This window comes from Myotis lucifugus, unplaced genomic scaffold, assembly GCF_000147115.1.
Source record: "Myotis lucifugus unplaced genomic scaffold, Myoluc2.0 scaffold_0, whole genome shotgun sequence".
In the NCBI taxonomy this organism is placed as follows: domain Eukaryota; kingdom Metazoa; phylum Chordata; class Mammalia; order Chiroptera; family Vespertilionidae; genus Myotis; species Myotis lucifugus.
Window position 1 is genome coordinate 53,805,783 of NW_005871048.1, and position 20,583 is coordinate 53,826,365.

Consider the following 20,583-nt stretch of genomic DNA (forward strand, 5'->3'; position numbering starts at 1 on the left):
CTAATAAGCCCATGCTTCAATGATATTCGTGCCCAATCCAAACATTGTACTGTGATGTTCCTCATTGGCACTTAGAATACATATGAAGGATGTCTTGATAAATTAAATATTTTCCTATTTGAAATAAGCAAAGACATAATTTGCTGAGTTGGTTTTAGTCAACAAGTAGGGACTGAATTTTATTCTTTTAAAAGAATTACAGAGCATGAGAACTAAACAATCCAAGTATCCCTAAAAGGAAATTGATGCCCTCTTGTTCTACCTGAGTTAAAACAATGATGAATCACATCAGTTCATGGGAATTATAATAAATGACTACTAGCTAAACCAGACCCATAAGATCAATGCTATGAACACACAGAAATTATATATAATTAATTAACACTACAGTTTGGTTTAAAATTTCAAAACCTCAATACACACCTGTTTATTTCTTTTAGCACACAAAATTAATTTACTCGTAAAAGTAACATCTGTTTACAGAACTCTAATAAAAATTTAAAAATAAATAGCACTATCTTACAATTCTGATCTTACAGAGAAATAAAACTTTTTGGCACATAATGTTCTACCAAAATAGAAAGTTAAATCAGTTTGCTTTGCTTTTCACAACAGAAATAAGCATTCACACTATCAGCCTTGGAAAATCAACTTGGTGACAAGAAAAACAGAATCATTGGAAAAATGGGATCTGGTGCCATCTAGTGAGTGGTAATGGTAATGTGACTGTGGCTACCGGCCATTAAGTTAGGTAACACTATTTTAGTGACATGCAACTCAACAGGTACACAAGGCCTGAAAGTTACATGCAAAAATGAAGACAACTACTGTGTTAGGACTGAGGAATAATGGTTTTTTTCTTCTATAAATGTCATCCTACCTTTTAAAGAAAAAGAAATCAAGTAGGTAAAAATGATTACTGAACATGAGGGATACTAAAGGGGAGACTTTGGCCAATTAAGTAAATGAAAAGTTCCACGATTACTGTAAGAGCGAGTCAGGTAGGCTCTCTTACTCTCTTACTCATGGGAGGCTGGTGGAAGGCAGTATTTATGGTAGGCCAGAAGGAAGGACTTAAATTTCTTCCCTACTATTTACATAAAGAGCTGGTTTATTTGAAAAAAGTATCTACCCAGACTGCCAATAAAGTGGCACTTAGGAACGAACTATAATGACAATCAATGCTCACACTTACCTTCATGGAGGCCAAAACTCCAGAATGGCTTTTCTGATTAGCAAACTAGAGTTAATTTTTGTTTGGTTGAGTTTACTGAAATAGACCTCCTCAACCAACAATGCTGAGAGCTTTTTTAGCAAGAGCTGGGCTACAGAACAAACACTCATAGAGAGGTAGACTTCCTGTAAAATTTTCATGAACTGGCAAGTTTGTTTTATTGTTATTATTATTTTGGTAGTAGCTTTTAAGAATATTACTTTCCTATAAGGCCATGTTTGTGGCTGTCCTTCCATGATTTGTTTCTTAGCTGTCCCTCAAAAGGGCAGGGCCATGTTTGTTCTGTTCATTACCATATACCCAGCACCAGCACGGAATTATGTCTGGCACATGTCTCAATAAATGTCAGCTAGTTGAGTGAATAAATCAATGAATTAATGAATCTCATACAGTCTAACCGACTTACAGGAAAAAGGGAAAAGAGGAAAAACAAAACACCCTCACAAAAGTGAGGATAATTACAGAAAGGAAGAAAGGTAAGCAACAGGGGTAAGTCTTGATGCCAACAAAATTGCCATCATTCAACAACTGACGATACCTGAAGGATTTTAAGTCAAAGTTAATATAAAAACAAAGTGTTTTCCGGAAGACTCATTTACAAATAAGTTAATGAAAACCTGCTACTACATCGCAATGTAATAGGAGTCCAGTGTTTTGCTGTTTCAAGGTGGAGAGGACTCTGCTGAGTACACCAGGTGGAGGTCTAGAGTCCCATAGAGGGAGCGGAGCACACTGAGGACTTTTTCCTGAATGGCATCCACTTGCTCAGAAGGACAGTAATCATCCAGACTTGACCTGGAACCAAAAAGAGAAAGAAAAAAACCTCAACCACATAAATAGGATGAGATCACTGTGCAGTGAGGAAAAGCCTGTATGTGTTGATATTAATATAAAATAGGAAGTATGCTAAATTTTGGAATAGCAGTTGAAAGCTACTAAATGTTTATTCATGTCAGGTACATGACACAACTATGTTCTTTAATCTTCTCAGCCACACCAAGAAACAGGTACGTTTACCTTCCCTTTAAAGGAACCTGAAACTGAGAAAGATTAACATGCACAGGGCCCATCTTCAAAGGCCTGGTGCTTCCTCACTGGCCTGCTGTTGCCCTGAGATGGAGATGTTGCTGGGAATCCTGGGGCTCATTATTGTAGTGACCGGCATCCGTCCTTCTTCTATGTATACACTGGGGCTAGAACTTAGGAGGGAAGAGGCTTTCCAACCGATAAAAGGGATCTGCTTCTAAAAACAATCTGTTAACTACACAAGTGTATAGGATCGTCCAAAATGAAGTGTGGGAATGTGCTGGTGTAGGGATTGATTTCCTACGTGGTAAGTACTGAGGAAAAGAGCCAAGTGGATGGGACAGAAATTGACATTTTGGGAGTTTTTCCAGAATCACCAAGGACAACTTGAATGGCCAGGCAGTTATGACGTCATTGACAAAGAGAGCTGGACTAAGATCTGAAATGATTTGATCAGTGTCTCCTGGTTCTGACCTCGGTGAGGAAGCCATTTAGAAGGACGGATTGGGAAGAGCGGTATAGAAACTTTTATAGATAGAAATGGGATTAGTTATCTAGCCTACTCCCTATCACAAGTATTTAAAACTGAACAAGTAACAGCCTTACTAAATAACCTTACTTGTGATAAACTCATTCCATTCTCTGGTGATTAGGTGATTTTTATGGCTTGATGTAAATATTTAACACATAATAAATGATACACAACAATGTTAAATTATTAAATACTGTCCAACATATACATATGGATAAAGACCTACTTTGAAGAAGTATCATATACAAAAGATTAATTTATGACGAATAAGGGGCTGTTAAATGCTTTAAAAAAATTTCTGGCCTCTTTAACACTATTAGATTGGTTCTTCTCCTCGCCCCCCCCCCCACCCCCCCGCATTGATTTTTAGAGAGAGAAGAAGGGAGAGAGAGAAAGAAACATTGATGAGAGAGATACATCGATTGGTTGCCTCCCACATTTGCCCAGACTGGGGCCGGGGAAGGAACCTGCAATCCTGGTACTGGCCTTGACAGGGATAGAACCCGGGACCCTTTGGTGCATACACTCTAACCACTGAGCACACTGGCCAGGGCTGGAATGGTTCTTGATGGAGTACCAACAGGGAGTTTTGGAATTCTGTAGGTACATTTTTGATTGTCAAATCATAATTAGGGGCCAGAGAAAGAGGACAGGGCTGCAAGAATGCTTACAATATGCAGGATAGTCCTGCAACATAAATATGAATGACCGTCCTATGTCCTCAATACTTTCCAAGCCCACAGAGCACTTACAGAGTGCAAAACCGGGTCCTGGTTTTCATTTTTTGAACCTAGAATGTATCATATGAAGAAAAGTATTTTTGAAAACAGATTCAATATGTACTAAAATTTTCAGAAATGAAACTACTCTGTTAATTGAAAGGAAGATTGGACCAAGAGACTGTTTTAACTAGAAAGACTGTCACTTATGGCAGCGTTGTTCAAGTTATTTGGCTCATACAACATGTGAGTATCTGTCTGCGTTTGTAACTGTTACATTTAGTGACTCTGTTTTAATATGTATTACTTTTATCAATGACTTTCACTCCTCCTTTATGTTACAATGATATTTCTGTGTATATACATATATGAACATATATTTAAATTAGGTATATAAGTAGGTTACTGCTATAGACTAAGACTAAGTCTTTGTGTACCCTCCCTCCCCCATGAAATTCATTATTTGGAACCTAATTCCCAATGTGATCATATCTGGAGGTAAGCCTTTGGGAGGTGATTAGGTCATGAGGGTAGGAATCTCATAAATGAGATTAGTGCCTTTACAACCATGATCCCAGAGAGCTCCTTCACCCCTTCCACCACGTGAGGTTATAGGGAGAGGACAGCTACTATGAACCAGGACCCAGGTCCTCACCACAACTCTGAATCTGCTGGTGTCTTCATCTTGGACTTCCCAGCCTTTAGGCTGTGAGAAACAAATTTCTGTTGTTTATATAAGCAACAGGTCTATGATATCACTTGGAGTGCGGGAAACGAGTTAAGTCGGCTCGCGTGAATTGCGCGTACTCCGCGGGAGCCGTCTTTAACTCGGTTCATATAGATTTGCGGTGGAGTGCGGGAAACGTGTAAACTCGGGCCGATTGTAACTGCGTATTACCAAATATTTGTTTGTAATCCACCCTTTTGGTGGATGGAACAAAACCAAAAGACAGAGCCATCTTATATTTTGGCGGGAAATTCACCCGCACTCCAAGTGATATTTTGCTACTGTAGTCTGAATGGACTAAGACAATTCTATTATCTATATATTATGTATAATATCCATATACTTTAAAATTGTGCACAGTTAGATTACCTATGAATTTTGTTGTAGGACCATAAAAGATGTTATAAAATGCTTGTCATACAAAACATAAACATTATTTGAGTATTTAAAGCAGTTATTTTAAAATCTAACAGTTCTCTATAAAACCAGCCCAAATATGAACATAGAAAATGAAGTTTTTGTTGTTTTAACTATCCAGCACATTAGTATGTTTAAATCTAAAACATGGCAGCACCTAAATATTCCTCTGTAGGACACGGAAATGGGAATTCCCGTGTTTATTTGAATAATAAACACCAACTTCAAAGACAAGATAACATGTTCTTTGCTAACCATTACTAAGAGGGAAGAGAAAATACATCTGAAATTTGAGCTGAGAAGGTAAAAAAATAGATTAAAAAATTACTGTATCAGTAATCAGCAGATTCATTCAGGGAGATTTGTATTAATTCATCTAGAAAGGTTGTCAATGCTATAACATTTGCCACATAGAGGCTTACGGCAACACAAATTTATTATAGTTTTGTTGGAGGTCAGAAGTCCTGAAATAAAGGTGCTGCGGGACTGCATTTCTTCTTTTGGCTTTCTTTGCCTTCCACCTTCTATAGGCTGCCTGCAGTCATTCCTGACCTCGTGGCCCCATCTCCATCTTCAAAGCCAACATCCTCGCACCTTCCAATCTCTGACTTTTAACCTATCTTCCTTGTAAGGATCCCCGTGATTACATTCCATTCACCGAGATAATACAGGATAATCTCCATATTTTAAGATCCTTGAGTTAATCAACACCTGTAAGGTCCTTTTGCCAATATAACCCAACATTTTCACAAGTTCTTAAGATTAGGACATGAACATCTTTGATGGGCCTTTATTCAGGCTATCACACTTACCTTGCAATTGTTACAAGAGTAGGTTTTGGTAAATTTTTCAGTAAATAAAATACAGACTGAATAAGATACTCAATTTCTTGTTCTGTGCTGATATGGTGAGGAAGTTCTGAATAATCACAGGTTAGACCAGCCTGATGAACCTGAAATAAGACAATTAAAAATTACACTGTAAGGCTTTATTGTTTTTAGAAGATTCTTTATCCATTAATTGCCTTGCTGACAAATTTTTTAATATTTTTGTGAATTGGGATGATTTTGTTCCTTAGTAATTTCTGTGCCACAGAAGTTACTTATTCTCTCAAGTTTGTAAGAACTGGCCTATACTCATATTTGGGCCTGATGCCTTTTCTAGAAATAGTTCTTTAACTACTCTTTATTTTATGATTATGGATTCATTCAGTTTCTGTATTTACGTCTTTCTGACAATTCAGTTTCTAGCAAATTATCCATTTACCTAGATTCTGAAAGCTGATATAAAACTATACATAATATTCTCACCTTACCTTTTCTCCCAGTGTATTATTTTCTTTTTAAATAGATGCACTTAGTACTACATTCAAAGCTTTAGGAGGATGTAAGGGAGAGTCTTCCTATCTTATTTAACCTACTGTTCCTAGTTTCTTGTGTATCCTTTGTGTAGAAGCACATACAACTGATATCTATACATGCGTTTTAAATATAAACGACTCACCAAACTCAATATGCCTGAAAGCTGGAAGTGGCTCACAAGCTGGCATTTTGCAGCTTCTGCTTTAAAGTTCTGGAAAACTGGATCTCAATTATGTCACAGTTTTGCCTAGCGTACATGAGTGCAAAGCATGGGGAAAACACTGATCTGCTATTTTATTGGATTAACATCAAAGATTTAACTGGCAATGATCCGTCAATGTAGTAAATGACACTCTGCATGATCTTCTCTACTAAATTGATTAAAACACTCAGTGTCCTAACCCTGCAGCTATAGGCATGCCATATTTGATTACATAATTTGTGACTGAGCCCATGACATCCCTTCTCTCAACAGTGTATAAAACCCTCCCAACCATCACAAAACCCAGATGCAATGGAACAATGAAAGTAGATCTGCATGAAGTCACATGCATTAATATCACACGAGCGCAAGCATTTTTAAACCCTAAGTGTCTTCTCTTTCATTCTTTATTTTTTATTTAATCCTCACCCAAGGAGTGAGAATATTTTTCCCATTGATTTTTAGAGAGAATGGGAGGGAGAGGAGGAGGGAAAGAAAGGGAGCGGAGGGAGAGAGAAACATCGATGTGATAGATACACATCAACTGGTTGCTTCCCACATGTTCCCTGACCAGGAGCTGGGGTTGGATCTGCAACCCATGTATGTGCCCTTGACCAGAAATTGAACCTGTTACCTTTCGGTGCACAGGCCGATGCTCTAACCATTGAGCTCTGCTGGTCAGGGCTTCTCTTTCATTCTTAGTAACTGCCATTAAAAAGAAGGATGACTATGTATGGTGCTAGCTGGGTATTAGAAATACTGGGCGAACACTTTGTAAAGTATATGATTGTCTCACCACTATGCTGTACACCTGATTCCAATACAAAATAATACTGAATGTACAAAAAAAAAAAGATGAGTCTTAGATTAGCCACAATTTAACCAAAATATTCTTTTGCTTGTATTTTTTATTCTCATAAAGTTAGCATTAAGTCAATATGTAAACTTCAGTTCAAATGAGGTGGTTCGACTGTATTCCATGATTAAATAAAATATTAAGAAGCACCAGAAATAAAAGAACACAAGGCTGGGGCTGGGGGTATGTGTGTGTCTGAGCTCTGGCTCAAAATCGGAGAAAAGGCACATGAACTTCAGCTGGGAAAATTTATACTTCAAAGACTGCAGAATGATATCAAAATAAAAGAGATTATCATTAAAGGTATTCTCTTTTGCCACAGAATTCAAGTCACTGCTGGCAAACAGTCAGTTATACAGCTGATTCAGTTAAGATTAAGAACCAACTCACCAGAGTGCTTTCTTGCGTCTTTCTGTTTGGTTTTTATAATCAGAAAATTTTACAGAGTCAGGAAACAAAGGAGGAAAGGAGTAAAAAAAAAAAAAAAAAAAATTGTATTCTTTCTTTTCTCTGGGAAGAAGAGATCTGACAGAAACAAAAACAAAACCCCACAAAAACAAAAATACAGCACTTTTGCCTCATAGGTAAAATTGGGAAAAATATGTTATTCCTAGAAAAATGAAAAATGTTCCAGCTTCTAAAAAGCATGTATTTCTTTTTCACCACTTAAAAAATATTCATTCACACTTCCCAAGAACACGAATAAAAGTGACCTACTTTAACGAAAAACACACTTTTCTACCAAGAAATGCCTTTGGGAAGGGCCAATTTTTTACTTCAATATAAAATAATTTACCATTTCATAGTCTGGCACGTCCATCCGTTTTTTCAAACTCTGCACAAGTGGAACTAGTGATTCCATTCTGGAAAATAGCCACAGCTCAATTAAACATCACAGCACCTCAACCAAAATTACAGTAGCCAGTGATACATTACCCTTAAAATTCACCATTAACAATATGATTGTTGGGAAATGAAAGATAATGCTGTTCAAATGTCATCTTAAAAATGTTCCCCGGCCCTAACCGGTTTGGCTCAGTGGATAGAGCGTCGGCCTGCGAACTGAAGGGTCCCGGGTTCGATTCTGGTCAAGGGCATGTACCTTGGTTGCGGGCACATCCCCAGTAGGGGGTGTGCAGGAGGCAGCTGATCGATGTTTCTCTCTCATCGATGTTTCTAACTCTCTACCCCTCTCCCTTCCTCTCTGTAAAAAAAAAAAAAATGTTCCCTGCTGTTTTCTTACCTAAAAAGGTTACAGATTGTGTTCAAGATTGAAAATTAGCACTTGAGAAACTGAGCTTTTCCTTTTCTTTAAAAATGCAAGTTCTACTGTGACTTTAAAAGTCACTTTGATCAGCAAGAAAAGTAAGTGCCTTTAGCACACAGTGTTGAAAAAAGCTTGAACTGATGTTAAAGTGCCGGGTTAACATTTACTGATGTGATCATGCATAAGTAATACATAGCAAAGGAAGGTATCTCTCCCTCATCATTTAGCCAAATAATTCCTCTCCCCAGAGATAACTGCTTTTCTAGTTTCCTCCTTATTCTTCCAGAGACCTGTTGAATTCTCTCTCTATATATAAAAGCCTAAGTGACCATTACGACTGAACGACCAGATCGACCAGTCGCTATGATGCGCACTGACCATCAGGGGCAGACGCTCAATGCAGTAGCTGCCCCCTGGTGGTCAGTGCACTCCCAAAGCCTACCTCCTGCGGCCCCTCCCCCCTGCTGGCTAACCTCCTGAGGCCCCGCCCCCCAGAGCTGGCCAACCTCCTGGGGTCCCTCCCCCCTGTTGGCTGGCCACCCCTCCCCCCCATAGGCCTTGATCACAGGCCAGGCCGAGGGACCCCACCCATGCACGAGTTTGTGCACTGGGCCTCTAGTTTTCAATAACTGTTACATAACAAATCTTAGTGGCTCGAACTACTATGATTCTAACTATATTTTGTTGCTACCTTATGACAGATTTCTCACATTTACATGTGGAGAATAGTCTGTTTGTGGGAGATCAATTTGAAAATAAGCTGGTTCTGGTCTTCTATGCTCATGGGCACATAAAGTTTGTGTCTGACAGTTTTATTTTAGTTACCTGGTCTTGTGAGTTTAAACAACTTAAAGAATTATTTTAGAGAACGGTAGCTATAATCACTTACTATTCTTTCAAACTAGCATTAATACTAAAGACATTCTTCACTCTGCCCCCAAATAAATAGATGATCACTTTAAAAGAACTTTTGTCTCCCTATTTTCAGGTTGACACTGAGAGAATTAGCCAAATAAATGACCCAATGAAAATCTCAGCTCTCAAATCTTGCTCCTTGATGCTATGGGCAGCTTGAAAAGAAACTCTTCTACTCGTAGTTGAGCTATCCTTAAAAAGAGGCACGTTTTCACATTATAATTTACTAGTCTAGTAAATTTTTTTACTTTAGTTAGAACAGGGACTGTCTTACTCATCTTTAATCTTCCATGAAACCCACCACATCTTGTATATAATAGGGGCAGCTGCTGCACAATGACTAAAAGCACACCCACTTGCTATGTGATTTGGGATGACTTAACCTCTGTGCCTTAGTTTCCTCATCTATAAAACAGAAATGATAATAATGAAGCCATAAGATTGTTATAAGCAATGAATAAGATAATGCAAGGAAAACCTTAGAATTATATTGGGCACACAGAAAATAATAAATGCTAACTAGTAAATTTGTGTTGAAATTTAATACTAATTTTTAAAAGCAATTTAGTAAATCTAGCAATCTATCTAGGACTGAAATATAGTAGAGTTGGAGAAAAAAATGTCTGAAGGTCTTACCCAGGGTTTGAAGCCCATTTCTTTACAGTTTCTTCATCATCACCATCACACAAATCAGCAAAAGTAGCTTCTAGATCTTCTAATTGGTGAATTCGAGTATCAACACAATCTACCAAATCTTCCTTTAAATGCACAGAAAAGCCGAGATTATAGTTATTCTTTCAAAAACAAGTAAAGGAGGGTTGGGGGAGTGGAAGTGGGCAACGGGGGGATAAACGGGAACAGAGACTTGATTTTAGGTGGTGAGTGTACAATGCACTATGCTGATGCTGTTTTATTGGGTTGTACACTTGAAACTTGTATGGTTTTATTAATCAATGTCACCCCAATAAACTTAATTTAAAAATAATTTAAAAAATACCCTCTTCTGTAAAACAAACAAATAAAAAATCTCAATTCAATTAATTAAAACATGATTTCCAAGTACAAATCATAGACTTCCCCAATAAACACACACACAAAGATTTTGGACAGTTGAGAGCCCTCTAGTAAACTGTTAAGATATTATTAAATATGTGACAAATAGATAAGCCCAAAAGAAATAAATGGAGGATACCTCTGTCAGGTTGGTGCCAGGCTTTTTAAATTGGTACAGCTCTTGTAAGATTTTGTATTCCTCCTAAAAATAACACAAAAAATCCATATACTAGAAAAAAATTAATTTTTTCAATGATATGCTTAAGTGAAAAATGGCTGTGATACAAGAACATCTTATATAATCATTAAAAGATCTATTGGGAAAATCAGGCAAAATGTATAATTCATATTTCATTGTAAATAGTATCATTTCTTCAGAGTTAATTTTATCCATCTGGGCATGACAAGTAGAGGTCTATGATTATTTAGATAAATCACAATGGCTTCTGATATGTATACAGAATAAGGATTGTAAGGTGCAGCAGCATCATTATAAATCAAAAACTGAACTTGAAAAAAGACAGTTAATTTGAATCTCCCCAAAATAGATCTGGGACAACTTTCTGAACACTAAGGCAAGCAGATACACATTTCCATAAAATGCACCTTTGAGCCATGAACTCATCAGTTTCCCAAATACATGATTTTATTTCAGATCAGTGCATACTGGTATTGTCTGGTGATTTGCATTTAAGATCTGCTGAGGTATCCTAAGGATCACAGGACTCAAAGATTAGTTATAAAAAGTACATGTGTCATTAGGCACCTCATTGTTTACTGAAAAATTTGTCACACAGGGTTTTATAGACATAGAATATTTTTGGGCTTGGCCAGACTGGCTCAGTGGTTGAGCATCGACCTATGAACCAGGAGGTCACAGCTCGATTCCTAGTCAGAGCACATGCCTAGGTTGTGGGCTCGATCCCCAATGTGGAGTGTGCAGGAGGCAGCTGATCAATGATTCTCTCATCTTTGATGTTTCTATCTCTCCCTTCCTCTCTGAAATATACGTATGTATATCTATATATATGAGGCTAATATGCCAAGTGTCCGATCAGTCACTATGACGTGCACTGACCACCAGGGGCTGCCGAGATGCTATGAAGCACATTGACCACCAGGAGCTGCTGAGCTGCAGTGACTTGGCAGCAGCGGGTTCTCGGGTGATGCACTCTGAAACCAGAGAGGAGGAGCCCGATTCCTCATGGGGCCGTGATTCCACTTCGGCCATGGGTTATGTTGTTGCTGGGGCACTGTCGGCTCCGAATCTGGTTTACTGCACACTTGTGTTTGCGTTCCACACCCTGTACAATAGCAACTTTGCAAAGTGCCCTCTCGCACTCCTCAGGGGATGTCAGAGAGCCAGTTTTGGCTGATCCCGGGAGTCCAGGCCGAGGGACCCCGCCTACCAGAGGGACCCTGCTAACTCTGTAGATGCCTTTCGAGCCATGGTGCCACCCCAGGTGCGGCTGGCCGGGGAGGGACCACGGGAGGTTGGCTCCAGGGCGTGTCTGGCCTGTCTTGCCCAGTCCTGCCCTGCCGACCACCTTCTAATTAATTTCCTTTCAATGTGTATGAATCCGTGAACCGTGTCACTAGTATGTATGTTTGTGTGTGTGTGTGTATGTATGTGTGTATATATATATATAAAATCATCTCTGGGAAGATACCATAAAAAACTGACCATAGTATTTGTTTCGAGGTAAGAATCTGAGGGAATGGGAATGGGTAAGAGACTGACATTCTTTAATGTACACACTTTCTTCTATTATATCACTTTTTTTTTTCAACCACCCATGCACACATCACCCCAATTACTACTAATAGATGCAAAATAATAAATACTATCTAGAGCAGGGGTCTGTTTTTGTATGGCCTTCAAGTTATGAATGGTGTATATAATTACAAAGGGTTTGAAAGAACAACAAGGAAAATATGTGACAGAGGCCATATGACGCCCCCCAATACAGTCATTACTATCTGGCTGTTTGCAGAAAGTTTGCTGATCCCTGATCTACAGAAATGTCATATAATTCTCAAGATCTACATTTTGAAAATGTTTACCTGAGTGAACATTTCTTTGAAGGGATTCTTGACTGAAAAAAAATCTAAGTCAATATCTAAAACAAATGCATCCCCTTTCTTCAAAATTTCCAGAATGTCTCCAGAGCTGACTGTAGTCTGGCATTCCTGGCTCTCAGAAGAACGTGAACATGAAGGTTCCAGGCTGGTGTGGACCCTTCTCTGGGTCACTGTGTCCTTTTCCAATCCTTCTGAACAAGAGGCACAGTTAGTAGAGGCAGTGTGTTCTGCGTCTTCCCGTGCTAGCTTTGGTTTCTTAGCAGAAGACACTGCATCGTTTTCCTCTTGATTGTTACAGAGTTTATATGGCTTTACCATAATTACATCCAATTGTAAAGGTTTTTGGTTCTCTAGCTGGTCTTCAGTTACATAAAGACCATCACTTAGGAAGTAGTGATCTGTACTTGTTACCCTGGATCAGAGGAAAAAACTATTTTAAAGATGAATAGACAAATTAACTGCTGTTTCATATAGCATTTCCACGGCATTGCAGATCTATAAGGACGGACATATTAGACAAAACCTGAGAGCTGTCTTTAATATTGCACTTCCTATTCTTCTGTAGAAATAGCATTCCCCAAGTTTTTAACTGGGCACACAACTGCCCAGTCACAGTTTGTCTGGTAGCTAGGTGTGGCCATTTGACTAAGTTCTCACCTTGTTCTCCCCTCCCCACCGACTGGCATTATGACATGGAAGTGGCAAGCCCACTTGGAATATGAGGACAAAGGCAACATTCTAGAGGTAATGGGGCAAAAAGGTAGAAGGAACTGGGGTTACCCAAACTACAGAACTGCCATCTAGGCCCTGGATTGTATGCGGTAAACTAATCTGAGAAAGGAAAATGATGCTGTTCAAGCCGGTGCCTTGGCTTTCTCTCATACCAGTTGAAACTTTATCCAACCCCCCCCCCCCCCCCCCCGTCTGGTATTATGAAAGGAAGGGGCCAGCCCCCTTGGGAATTGGAGGAAAAAAGCAACCTTCTAGGGAGTAAGGGGGCCAAAAGGGTAAAAGAACGGGGGTTACCCCAAACTCAGAACCCCCGGGTTTGTTTTGGGTTTGGGGGGAAATATTCGGAGAAAAGAAAAATAATATTATCACGCCGGGGTCTTTGTTTTTTTGTAAAACCTGTTTGAAATTTTATCCCACCCCCCCCCCCCCCCCCCCCGCAAAGAAAATCACTTAAGAGAAAAATTACACATCTGGAAATAATTTCTCATATTAGAAGCTCACTCTGATGTATTTCAAAGCTTCGTTAAACTTAATATAATCATAATATTTTAATATAAATAGCAACTTAAAAAAATCTTGTACACATGCAGAACATATTTCACAAGTTGTAGATTTCTGATTTTAGACACATTGGCATGATGTTAGCTCTTCAACTATATTATGCTTTGGTAAGTATTATGAACAGTGAATGCAGGCTCTATCCAACTAAAATAATGGTTAATAGTTATTTCCACCCACTCTACTCCAACATATACAGCCTTAAATTGAAAAAGACATAATTGTCCCAAAAGATTAATGATGCAATAAAACTAATGTCCAGGCTTATTAAAAACTGTATCATCCTAAAAAAGACAAAGGCTTAACCTAAATCTGTATTCTTCTTTAATAATGGATATTTTACTTTGTTAGTATTAGTACAAACATACACATTTCAGACTGCATACCTACATGTATGGGAGTTTATTTCATAAATTTTTACTTGTAGGATTAAGATCATGAGAAAATCAAAATCTTCCTAATATTGTTATTACACTGAGTTTCAAATGTCTATTTGAAATTGCTCAAAATTATTTGATTTTGCAGAAATCCGTTATAGGTTAAAGCAGGCTTACTCACTGAAGTATCGATAAAAACCCTATCACTCTTTCACATATGCTGTTATTATGTATAACATTTATTATATGAGGAACCCTATTTGTTTAGTATTATATCTTCAATAAATAAAATTTCATATATACAAAATCAAGTTATTTGTGTAATTGATAATAATATATAACAAAAGTGAATCGTATCATGAAGGTAAGCCAGAAGTAAAAACTATCATTTTCAATGAGAAAGATTATTTCATTTTCAATGTATTATCATTTAATCCTACTATGCTCCAGGTTATAGAAAGTTATAGTTCCACTACTTAAAACATTCATCTCATCACAAGAGAATTAAGAAGATACACAAAACATTGGTTACATAGCTTTACAACAAAAATATTTGCACGTGTATACTGCCAGAGTATTCTGTAATTTAGATTATCTAAAGCTAATCATGTTAATAAAATTAAAACACCAAATCTACTTTTTAGGCATTTGATTTATAAACAAACAAACAAACAAATAAATAAATAAATAAATAAGCCCAGTTGGTGTGGCTCGTGGTTAATCATCGACCTGTGAACCAGGTCATGGTTCTATTCCTGGTAAGGGCACAAGCCCAGGTTGCAGGCTCCATTCCCAATAGGGAGCCTGCAGGAGGCAGCTGATCAATGATTCTCTCTCATCATTCATGTTTCTATCTCTCCCTCCCTCTCCTTTCCTCTCTGAAATCAAAAATAAATAAATTAAAAAATAAAAGTAAGATAATTCTGCTTTTTCACCACTAATTGCTCCATTCAGCAGATCATAGTTATATTGGAAGAAAATAGTAAATGTATCATTAAATATTTAAATATAAAAGGTACTTCAATGATTTAATGGAGTTAGTCAACAATGGAGCTAAAATTCTAGATGATGAAGATCATGTTATTCAAAAACAGACTTGGCACCCTGGCCTGGTGACTCAATTAGTTGGAATGTTGTGTCCCATACACCAAAAGGTTGAAGGTTTGATCCCAGTATTCCCAGTTGGGGCCCGTGAGAGGCAACTGATAGATATTTCTCTCTTAGATCAATGTTTCTCTTTCTCTCTCCCCCTTCCTATTTTTTCTAAAAATCAATAAAAAAACAACCACCAAACATATCCTCGGGTGAGGACTGGAAAAAAAACACAACAAAAATCTTGATCAGTAACAAAATATAAATGGTGTGTGAAGAAGGTCAAGAGACTTGAAAACCTGTTCATGGTGTTTGAGAACTCTTTTTGGAAGAGCTGAGGCTTAAACTGACTCTATATGTGTGTTGAGATACTTATAAATTGCAGGAATCCAATATAAGATAGAAGCATTCAACCTTTCATACTCATAAGTATGAGGAAATTACCTGATTGTTGTGGTAGAAGTGTCTTTGCCTACTAAAAAGTGATGTGTACCCTCTCTGATTTGCTGAGCCCATGTGGGATGAAGCCATATGACATTGGAAAAATGGCCAGCATAAACTGCAGGCATAATCCAGTTCTCAATACTTAATTCTCTGGAAAAGAAACAGAGAGGAAGAATGAAAACTATTAGTGAGGGTTTTTTTTTCCAAATGTAATTTCATTCACAATAATATTTTAAGACAGCAGGTCTCAGAGCATGATCTGAGGGACCCCTGGGAGGTGCCTGAGACCTTTCTTGTGACCACTAGTTAAAAACAGTTTTCCTAAAACACTAAGGCATTATTTAGTTTTTTCATGGTATTGACATTTCCACAGGTGGTGCAAAGCAATGGTGGGTTGATGTCTTCAGATTAATCAAGGTAACAGAACCAAAATCTACTAGTAGTCATTGTATTCTTCACTACCACACACTAACGCTCTCCCCACCCCATCAAAGTCAGTTTCAGGTAAGAATGTCCTTCATGATTATAACTTGATCTTCAGTATACATTTAAAATGTGGCTTATATCTATTTTTATATCACAAAATGAGAAGTGCACAGAAAGTACTTCTGCTACATACTTTGAAGTAAGTGGTTGTCTCAAGGAAAAGCACTTTTGATTCAATTGCAGGCTAAATACCAAACTGATTAATAAACCATGGTTATTCAGACTTGAATCTGAATTGTTGGATTCTACAGTCTAGCTAAGCTTTAGGAAACTAACACTTATCAAGTGTCGGTATAATATTAAAGAATATTCACAATGATCTGAAAAGGCTATGAAAATTATCTTCCTGAATCTTTTTCATATACTTCCACCAAAACAACATATGGCAACAGACTGGATGCAGAAGCAGATATGAGAATCCATCTGTTTTCTATAAAGGCAAATATAAAAGAGATTTACAAAAATTTAAACAGTATTACTCTTCTTACTAGATTTTTTTTTTTTTTTTTGCTTTAGAAAATACATTTGTTTTTTTCCATAAAATTATTGAGCAGTGATGGTGAACCTTTTGAGCTCGGTGTGTCAGCATTTTGAAAAACCCTAACTTAACTCTGGTGCCGTGTCACATATAGAAATTTTTTGATATTTGCAACCATAGTAAAACAAAGACTTATATTTTTTATATTTATTTTATATATTTAAATGCCATTTAACAAAGAAAAATCAACCAAAAAAATGAGTTCGCGTGTCACCTCTGACACACGTGTCACAGGTTCGCCATCACTGGTATAGAGGGCTATTGTTATTTTGAAATTAATATTTTATATACATCTCAGTTTTAATTTCAAATATGGTAAATATCAATAGATATAACCCACATTAAAGAAAAAGCTCAATGATTTTTAAGAGTCTACAGGAATCCTGAGACTAAAAAGTTTAACAACTATTATTCTATGACTAACTGTACAGTCTGCATACCTGTTTCATAATTCTTTTCAATTTCTAAGACATAGAACCTCTAAATATAAAAGAGTAAGGACAATGGCAGAGCTACCATGTTTCTTTAGAAACTAGTGCTCTGAATTGGGATTTTGGAAAAAGTGAAATATAGTAGGGTAAAATTAAATCACACAAGTATCTATCTTTTAATTTTATAAATCAGAAAAATTACTGCTATGTAACTTTTTATATTGTACAAATAGGCTACATTCTAACAAATATGTACTTAAAGAGGCAGGGACAGAATTTCAGGGAACTTTCTTACAGAAGAGAAACTAATAAGTAACTATTTAGAGATACATTAGGTATGATCCTTCATGAAGAATAGAGTTACCAATTTCACTTTCATCTCAATGATTCTATATAACTGAAAATCAGCAGGATTTGTGACCTGAAAGTAACAAATTGGGAGGTTGAAAAAACTCAATACTGGAAGACAAGATATACAAATTAAATTATTGCACATTTTCTTGTGCCTCAGTTTTAAAGTGGAAAGGAAGGGAGAACTGGCTCAGATAACTTATCAAGTGTCTTCTATTTCTAAAATTCTATATTTTATAGCAGAATCTGGCAAACATTGGCTGAGCCACCTGTCTTTGTAAATAAAGTTTTACTGGAACAAAACCACAGCCATTTGTTTACATACTGTCTAGAGCTGCTTTCACACTAGGAGGGCAGGGATAAGCAGTTGCAACAAAGACCATATGGCCAGCAAGCCTAAAATATCTACTACCTGGCTCTTTATGAAAAAGTCTGTCAACACTAGCTCTAACTAAAATATAAAAGGCAAACAAAGCAAACTTATGAGCTTTAACAAAGTCTATTTCCCTTAATTCCTTATTATCTACTGCAAATGGTATTTCAAGCAAATAAACAATCATTAACAAAACCATATATTACCCAAAAAGAGTTTCCTTATCAAACACGGTGTCAGCTGGCATATTCACAGGAATAAGAAGATCTGGATGTGAATCAAAATGCACAAAACTTATATTACTGTCAGGAAGATGTTTTGAGCCAATGGCGCGGTATATGAACGGCAGAACCTGTAAAAGACGCATGCACACATTCAGAACTGGCACTGAAATCATGAGCATACACTCATCTGCAGACTGAAAAACGTTAAATGTAACTGCACGTAATCTGAAGCACACCAAGTTGTTAGCAAGCAGGAAAATATATGTCGGAAAAGGTGCTCATTGTAGATGATTTAGATAATGATCTCAAGCTTTATTTTTTCCCTCAGAACTTCCAACTTGCACCTCCAAAGGCTCTAATGGGCATCTCTGCTGTCATCTTGCCACCACAACAAACTTAACAGACAACGTGAAGAAACAAAGGAAGAAGGCTCAGAAAACACCTGCTAGTTCACACATGTTCTGGCACTAAAGATGTGTTCTCGCTACTCTGGGTCTCAGGACCCTTTCCATACTTTAGGAGGTGCAGTTGGGCTAGGCCAGTGGTCGGCAAACTGCGGCTCGCGAGCCACATGCGGCTCTTTGGCCCCTTGAGTGTGGCTCTTCCACAAAATACCGACTTCTGCGCATGGGCCACGAAGTTTCAATCACACTGTACGTGTGCGCCCGCACGTGTTATTTTGTGGAAGAGCCACACTCAAGGGGCCAAAGAGCCGCAGTTTGCTGACCACGGGGCTAGGTGGTCTATAGGGCTTGGTCCTGTTACAGTCTGTATATTTGTAGGTTTAAGACTGAATTTGACTAAGCAAAGAAAAAACCCCTCATAGACACTGACAAAGGGAAAAGGGAATGGAAGCTAGAAGAGGGTCAAGGTGGGATAAAGGACTTGGAGTGGTGAACACACAATACAATATACAGATGAAGTAGAACTGTACACCTGAAACCTATATAATTTTATTAACCAACTGGAGGCTCGGTGCACGAAATGCGTGCAGGCGGGGTGGGGGGTGTCCCTCAGCCCTGTCTGCACCCTATCCAATCCGGGACCCCTTGGGGGATGTCTGATTGCCGGTTTAAACCAGCAGTCAGATATCCCTCTCACAATCTGGGTCCGCTAGCTCCTAACCACTCACCTGCCTGCCTGCCTGATCGCCCCTAACTGCTCTCCCCTGCCAGCCTGATCGCCCCTAACCACCTCTGCCTCGGTGGACACCAAAGCTTTGTCCAGAAGGATGGTGGACCCGGTCTAATTAGCATATTACCATTTTATTAGTACAGTGGGGCCTTGACTTACGAGTGTCCCGACTAACGAGTTTTTTGAGATACCAGCTGTCTCTCGGCAGATTTTTTGCATTGAGTTGATAGAGTAATTTGAGTTAACGAGCTCCTTAACAAGCTCGGTCTAGGAACGAATTAAACTCGTAGGTCAAGGCCCCACTGTATAGATATCACTACAATGAATTGAATTAAGAAATACCCCACAATGAGTTGAGAGAGAGAGAGAGAGAGAGAGAGAGAGAGAGAGAGAGAGAAAGAAAGAAAGACTGAATTTGAAGGCACCGCCTAACCCACACTTGCTCTTTCTCTCAGGTCCACACACACAGTGTGTGTCCAGGTCCTGAGAAGCCAAACTTCCTTCCTCTCCTCTTAACTTTCTCCACCCATAAATCCGGGATCACCCCTTTCCTCTTTCATATCCAGATAATTCTCAAAGTTTATTAATGCTACTTAAAAAAAAAAGTTTCAGATCCATGGACCTCGTTTGTAGGCTTCCAGAAATCTGCGTTCAGGCACTGTTTTAGCAACTCTTCATGTATAGAAACTGTCTTTAGTGTTTAGAAACGCGGACACCGTGCTAAAAAATGTCCGTGCACACTGTGCACACAATAATACTAACGGTTCTAAGACAGTGCGCATCCTTAACAAAAAGCCTCGCACCCACACAGCAGGACTGTGCTGGCGACCAGACAGCAGGAAGCCCGCGTTAAGGTGCAGGTAAAGGTAGGGATTCCGGGCTCTGCGGTCAGGCTGCCCAGAGTTCGAATCCCGGCACCACCAGTGGTTGGCTGCGGGGTTTGGGGGCAAATCGTGCGAGTTAAATGAGTTGCCCGCGGCCGACTAAGCGCCCCAGAAACGCCAGCGCCTACTCTTCCAAGGTCCTGGGGTTCTCCCCACCGCAAGGCAACCCTCGCCGGTACCACATTCCGGTTCTGTCCGGCCTCCCAGGCCCAGGCTCCGCCGCGCCCGCTCACCTCCTGGTGATCCTCCACCACCCACACCGGGAGCTCGGGGTAGCGCCGGACGCGAGGGCCTTCTCCCGCCGCGTCGCTCATTTTTCCGCGCTCGGCTGCGTCCCGGGAGCGCGAGGACCTGCAGAAGCTGGAGAGGCGACCCCACCGCCCTCCCCCGGCGCACAGGCGCGCTCACCCGGTTGCGGTTCGGGATTGGAGGACGCCAAGGGCAGAGGGCGGGCGCCCGAGGGCCCCATGATGGCGATTGGCTTAGATGCCCAGTGCTGTCGTTGACGCGCCAATCACGGCGCACGAGGCGCGGCGGCGAGTCCCGCAGCGTCCCGCCCGAGGTCCTG

General features: G+C 39.1%; 1 protein-coding gene across 4 annotated transcripts; it reads right to left on the reverse strand.

Annotated features, from left to right (window-relative positions):
- Positions 1 to 148: 148 nt before the first annotated feature.
- Positions 149 to 20,424, reverse strand: CUNH5orf22 (chromosome unknown C5orf22 homolog). 4 transcript variants are annotated; one of them, XM_023752174.1, is made up of 10 exons: positions 20,249 to 20,424; positions 17,980 to 18,125; positions 15,595 to 15,744; positions 12,374 to 12,803; positions 10,449 to 10,511; positions 9,893 to 10,014; positions 7,871 to 7,937; positions 5,468 to 5,607; positions 4,167 to 4,217; positions 149 to 2,029 (listed from the first exon to the last, which is right to left on the reverse strand). In XM_023752174.1, the coding sequence occupies exons 1-10, from the start codon at positions 20,327 to 20,329 to the stop codon at positions 1,897 to 1,899; spliced, it is 1,383 nt and encodes a 460-aa protein (XP_023607942.1). In that variant the 5' UTR covers positions 20,330 to 20,424; the 3' UTR covers positions 149 to 1,896. The 4 variants fall into 4 exon arrangements, with proteins under 4 accessions (XP_023607942.1, XP_023607943.1, XP_006081543.1 ...); XM_023752175.1 differs by lacking the exon at positions 10,449 to 10,511; XM_006081481.3 differs by lacking the exon at positions 4,167 to 4,217 and having other exon boundaries at positions 20,249 to 20,423.
- Between the last annotated feature and the right edge of the window lie 159 nt (positions 20,425 to 20,583).

What these genes read in the sequence shown, in the direction of transcription:
- CUNH5orf22 (XM_023752174.1), bottom strand. Translation starts at nt 20,329, where the DNA reads ATGAGCGACGCGGCGGGAGAAGGCCCTCGCGTCCGGCGCTACCCCGAG. An exon ending in ACGTGCCAGACTATGAAATG is followed by an intron (nt 5,608 to 7,870) that starts GTAAATTATTTT and finishes GTCTTATTTCAG; the next exon opens with GTTCATCAGGCTGGTCTAAC. An exon ending in ACTCTTGTAACAATTGCAAG is followed by an intron (nt 4,218 to 5,467) that starts GTAAGTGTGATA and finishes TGTTTCTCACAG; the next exon opens with CCTAAAGGCTGGGAAGTCCA.